Consider the following 6,243-nt stretch of genomic DNA (forward strand, 5'->3'; position numbering starts at 1 on the left):
ATCGTATTTACTGAGATATTGATTTCCCCATTCTGTACATATCATATTTTAATTTTCTGTTATAATGGGTAGGCCGAAGGAATAGACCAGGACTAAATAGCCCACACATCCAAAATTGTCAAAATCCATAATATATAATAAACCATAAAATAATTAAGATTGGACCATTTCTTCAGGGACTCGTAACATGATCATTGTGTTCTATTTAGAACGAAACCAATAATTTTTCTCTAATTAAATAATTTATTCAATTTTTTGAATATTCTCCGGAAGTAGATCAGTCTGCTCAAAGACTATCAACTATCTTATGTACCGCATCCCCGCTGACATCTGAGCTTCAATCAAAATTTACTGGAGCAGCATCAATCGCTTTCAGGGGAATACTCCACGACGCAATTTGTGTGTTCCCAGACTACAAGCACACAGTTGACGAGGTTGTTGACGATGCCAAGGTTATGGAAATGACAGATTGCATATTTGTGATTTGATGCCTCACCTCTGCGAATATGAAAGTAGTTCCCATCAGGTGCTATCGATGATACACCTCCGAGATGCAATTGCCGCATAACTTTACTAATTACACACTGTTAAACCCACTTCACATCCTAATTATGATCCTAATTTCGCGCGTAACAGAGCTTCCATTGACTAATCTATTCTAAAATTATCTGCCTTCTACAACACCAATTGCATCATGCCTGCTGATACATGATTCATGAGCTGATTCAGGCTCAAATTACCAAATTAATGTTTCTATAACACCACCTTCATTAACAAACTTTTGATATTGGCACGTTTCACAGATATTCCTAGTTTTCTCCTGTTCCTTGCACTTCAACCACAGGCAAATCTCAATGTTGACTTTTACATTCCCTCATCAGCCCTCGCTGAAAAAGAGCACTTACCTCCAGCAACCTAGAGTCAGTTCAACCGAGCAGATTCTCTAGATCTAACCGATCCAACTTCGAAGTAATATGACTACATTCAAGGAATCTCAAGGTAGTGAGTTTCAAGCATTGAAGACAAGAGGGACAAACGATTTTCAGGGAAGATAATGGAATGCCGAAAGGAAGGGAAAATGAGAAAGAATGAATCATGCTAGTGTTTATTGAATTCATCCACTGAATGAAAAAGTGAATTATTCGTAATCCAGGGAATTGTAATTCTCCAGTTTTCCTACTTAGATGATCATTTCACGCGGACATTTAAAAGACTTTGAAACACTCCAATTAAGAGGAGCACATAGATTAGTAAAGGATAAATTAAATTCCAAACAATTTATTCGCGAAGGAATTCCTTTAATGTCGAGGAGCATCCCTGAACCAGTCGTAGTCATCATCAAGCAGGCGAATAGATATTCTCGCCATCGAAAAATTCTCAACCCGCGTAAATTCTCTGTAAAAACCTCCCTCTCCTGACCGAATCTCGAAACGCAAAAACCCGCTTCAACCCCTCCCAAAACTCATTAAGGACTCCAAATAAACAGCTCCCAAACTGAATTCCCCACATATAATTTCAAAACACCAAATATGTGCCAGACACCCGCTCCGTCTACCCATTCCCCCAAAAATACCCATTTACATCCATCTCCCCTGCAGCGGACACTCGCACAATTTGTTGGAAGCTCCCAGAGAATGAAACAAAAACAGCTCTAAAAAAACAAAAAAAAAAAAGCAAACTCCACTGAAATGAAAAATTTACATGCTCTCGCTCCCTACAGCCAGCATGTTCGATATTCTGATATCGGTGTATCGATCAATGTATTCTCATTATAAGAGGCAACAGAAAACTAATGGAAAAAAATAGTTTTCAGCGTACCTGCACACGATGCAACTCCACGGCGGTGCGATGTTCCAGTGTTGAATCAACCTAAACAGTGGGGCAAAAAAAAAAAAACTACATATCGTGTCTGGATGCCCCAGCAGAAGATATATGGCGAGGTTCGCGTGCGAGTGGAATTACTAAAAATAGGTCGATACACATTTTAAAATCATTTTGTACGCGTGAAACACTTTGTCGATATATCAAGTGACCGTTGACAGCTGCGTTACAACGTAAATGTAAGTGACTTTTTCACACATCGGGAAAGTAGTTTATACAGTGGCAGTGTCAAGCCTTGCCGAAGTGTCATTGTCACTCGATGCATCAACATTGCCATCACCCTGTCACCCTGTCACTGCGGTCAGGGAGAAATTAGGAGCCAATTGAGAGTGGATATGCCGAGATTAATTGATATTAATGGAAAATTAGTTGGACGATGATTTGGATGGAAATAATTAATAGTAATGCCTGTTAGTTGTTGAGTGAGTTGTTTTGTGTGGACCTGCGCGATAGGTTCTTGGGGATGAGGCTCTCAATGGAACCAGCGTCTCCCGTAGCGTCGAGAGCTTCTGACACATCAGTACACGCGTCTCGACGCCCGGGGATGCGTCGGTTTTTCCAAGGGAGAATCTTCACCCTCAGCACCATTATTCCCATAACCACGAGACCAAATCAAATAGTCAATTACACATTACTCCCTAGTTTTCGTTAAAAACACGTCATTTATGACTGTTCTAAGCGGTGTCAGTCAACTATAATGCTACACTGTTTTCACGAGGTAAATTTTTATTTATTCGATCAACATTTCATAGCCTGGAATGATTGATTTATGTGACATTATTCCCAAAGTGTTTTATCGGATCACATTGTACCGCTCAAGTACATATATATAAACTTAGGAAATTTATTTATTTATTTGTTTTTGGTTTTCAATTTGGTGGGGTATTATTTATCTTGATCAATCGGGGGTGATAATCTCCCCAGTCTAGACGGTTAAATTGATTTATTTATAGCCGATTACCGAGTTGATGAAAAAGCGTAATAGAGCCGCTTCTCTGGAGCTGTTTTTCTTTTTTTTTCTGTTGGAGAATTTTTTTTATCTAGTACTTATCGGTTCTAGACCAGGGAACGCGCGAAAGGGATATTCAGATTTTTTTTACTCGTCATATGGATACGATGAGAGAGTGAAGTGCCGGATACGAAGAAACCGATAAAACTCAGCCTCATACTCCATTGCCGATTCCAATGGGTTTTTCGAGTTCCTCTCGCCGTGAACGACGACGAAGTGAGGAAAAGGAAGAGGGAAAAAATCGTGGAGTGGATATTATCCCTGAGTCTCAGGGAGAATGAGAATGTTTGGCTGCACTTCATCGCTCTTAAGGGTTTATTCTTGGTGATGCATGTGGATAAAAAAATTAAGGTGTTTTGCCGTCGATATGATTCATGAAAAAATATATTCTCATTTCCTTGGAGGTGGGTTATCCCGGATCACTCGGTTGTTCAAGTCCATCGGATCTTTTAGAACAGCTTCAAGACACTCTTTTTCGATGGAAAAACTCATCAAGAAAGTTGTGAACAAAAAGTCACTTCATGTGGAACACAAAGGGAGTGCATTAAAGCGCCAGTAATTCATCGTGAATTTTTTTTTCAGAGACGCTTCTAGATCATTTTCTTCTCGTTTGTCACGCCAAGATCTGAAGTCGCGGCATTTCGGAATTGAAAAGTACAAATGGGAGTTTTTTTTTTTCCTCAAAGGGACTCAATCGGTAGATGACACTCTGCGATCAACATGTTCAGAAAGTGTAATTCCCCAATTTTTAAAAGGATATTATTTCGTAAGAAAACGTACTTAATGAACTTTGGATGGATATTGGAAGTTTTATGTTTGTCATGTTCGCGCAGAAAAGACCTTTATCAAAATTCGTGCTAGTAGATTCTCTTCACAATATTCCCAACAAATTGCGTCTAAAATTTCGTTTGACACGGAATATCCAAATGATGGGTTGAATTCAAATTTGAATTTTATGGAGAACAAAAGGAATTAAACTACAAAAGCCCAGCCTGCATTCTATACATTACCAGTAGAATTATGCCCTTATTTTAATCACTGGATTAGAGAATTACCTCGTAGTTAATTGGAAATGTAATGCAACAGACGTCATCTCCGTTACTCAAAAGCGATTATTCATCAAAGAGGACAAAACGTTAGCGAAAGTCAATGGAATATTTCCAACGGAGAGCCAACAGTCAAAGAAAATGAAATAAATCTAATTAAGAGTGAACCTGAAGGTTTCCAGCAAATGATATACCTTTTATTTAATTTTCCGCATTGGACATTCGAGTGAAGAGATACCTTTCCACCCACCATCTCCTCCACTCACTGGGAAAATGCACCAGCACATCTAAAAGTTTTATTTTCACCGAGTCTCGACAGTAAAACTAGCTGAACATTGATGTGTCCCTTAATGCTCACTAAATTAACCCAGATTCATTTTTATATTTCTTTTTCACTTTAAATTCTTCTTTCCCCTAAGCGTCTATTTATTCCCTCTAGTTGAGGTTAAAACATTGAAAGCCCTTTGTCCCTCACCACCTTTCATTCAATTTTCCTTATTTTTGTTCTCTCATCTCCTCTGTGACATTTTTTCTCTTATTTATTTATTTTTTTTTTCCACAGCATGAGGGTGGTACGGCTATTACTGTGCTACGTACTTCTGGAGGACTACTGTAGCAATGTCGGTGCAGCAATTACCAGCGACATCGTTCACCAGGACTTTTCGTCGGAGCAAAACACCGCAACTTTACTCGACAATAGTACGACCCCTATTTTATCATCTATATTGTTCTACTTCATGTCAGGTCGTATGTATGACTATTCAGCACTTTTGCATGGGCCGCGTCCACCGGAGAGGGCCGGATGTATAAGACAGCAATATTGATGGCAGCATCAAGCTAATAATTCATCATTGACGTGAATGAGAATTGTGAATAGTAAAACGTGAACGTATCGGAAAATCATTTGCGACAAGTGCAGAAGAATGTGCATGAGTTGTGAAAATTTTTTTCTTCTGCGCTTTTTTTTTCAAAAGATTGCAATTTCAATATTTATCGTAATTTTTATCAAATCACTTATTTTTACAGATCATTTATAAATAACCCGCGCCACCAGTCTAGTTAATTTATTTCCAATGAATAATCCGTTCCATCACCAAAGTCAATAATTTTTTGGCCGTTTGGTACCGTGGCGCGTATATTTGCGTTTTGTTACAATTAGTTCAATTGAATTCTACAAGTAAACCAAATGAATTCACCAGGCGAGCACTTTTGTTCATTCAAGTGAGCGTTTAAATTAAAGCACCAAATCGATGCAAACCATTTGCAGTGTTTTCGTGTGCATGTGTTTTGCGGGGGGATGAGGTATTTAAACAAACAGATTGGCAGAGAGTGGTGTGAGGAAAAGGGAAACCATTTAAACTTGCGATGTGATTCATCACCCATTGAACTTTTAGTGCTGTCCATTGGAGACCATTGCTCTCTCTTGTTAGGCACATATCCACTCATACCATTGACCCTCTCAATCGTTTTGTATGATCGAAAATACTGGAGGTGGGAGTGAAAAATGTAACGTAAACTCCATTGCCACCACCAACGTGGTTTGGAATAATCGGAAATAATTATTTGTTCTGTTTTGGATCTGGTATGAAAGCTGAACAATGTGTGTGTTGCATGTGGTCAAATGGCAAAAGTTATCTATTGAATATTTTAATCGGGCTAATAGCTATTTAATAGCCGAACTCTCCATCGGGGTGGGGAACAAGGGGCTAGCTTAAGCTATTCGATATTCATTCGCGTTCACGAGCTTGAAATTTATTTTTCCACTGGATTAAAGGGGCGCCGATTTATCACTTGTTTCCTCTGCAGTTCATTATTTTAATATTATGCGGTGTTCATTGGAAATTCAGGGGGTTTAAGGGTTCTTTGGACGGCTTTTAAAAGTTTGAAGATCTTCCGGGGGATCCCATAGTCCAGTGAATCTATGTGGAACTCTCAATTTATGGGGGATCGGATACTATCAGTGTTTTGGGGGATTTCGGCGCTCTGGGGAAAACGGTGATTAGCCATTTCAGCTCGGATGTTTCATGTCAAGTGTCAAATATGATGACCCCACGGCATAGAGTTTTCTGCATTTTACGGGATATTTTTTGTTCAAGTCTGAATCAAAGCTGAACAATTTCCCTAATAATTTTAGAACACAATTTTCTTCTCATCAAAATTGTTTACCTCTATTTCAATGAAAAAATTACTGAAAACTGAAGATTACAGTTCAGAAATATTTTATTCAATTGCTGATAGATTAATGAGGAATAATGAGGAACCCTCCGTTTTCTTTCAAATCGAACGCATTCAATAAAATCTCGCTGT

General features: G+C 38.7%; 1 protein-coding gene across 2 annotated transcripts in view; it reads left to right on the forward strand.

Moving 5' to 3' along the window:
• Positions 1-2,419: 2,419 nt before the first annotated feature.
• Positions 2,420-6,243, forward strand: part of LOC105265078 (roundabout homolog 2) — a 30,989-nt gene continuing 27,165 nt past the window's right edge. For both annotated transcript variants that reach the window (XM_011302372.1, XM_011302373.1), the window contains exons 1-2: positions 2,420-2,599; positions 4,499-4,635. In XM_011302372.1, coding sequence (XP_011300674.1) covers positions 4,500-4,635 — 136 coding nt within the window. In that variant the 5' untranslated portion in view covers positions 2,420-2,599; position 4,499. The remainder of the gene's footprint in view (positions 2,600-4,498; positions 4,636-6,243) is intronic.

The sequence above is a fragment of the Fopius arisanus genome, unplaced genomic scaffold, assembly GCF_000806365.1.
Source record: "Fopius arisanus strain USDA-PBARC FA_bdor unplaced genomic scaffold, ASM80636v1 scaffold00027, whole genome shotgun sequence".
Taxonomy (NCBI): Eukaryota; Metazoa; Arthropoda; class Insecta; order Hymenoptera; family Braconidae; genus Fopius; species Fopius arisanus.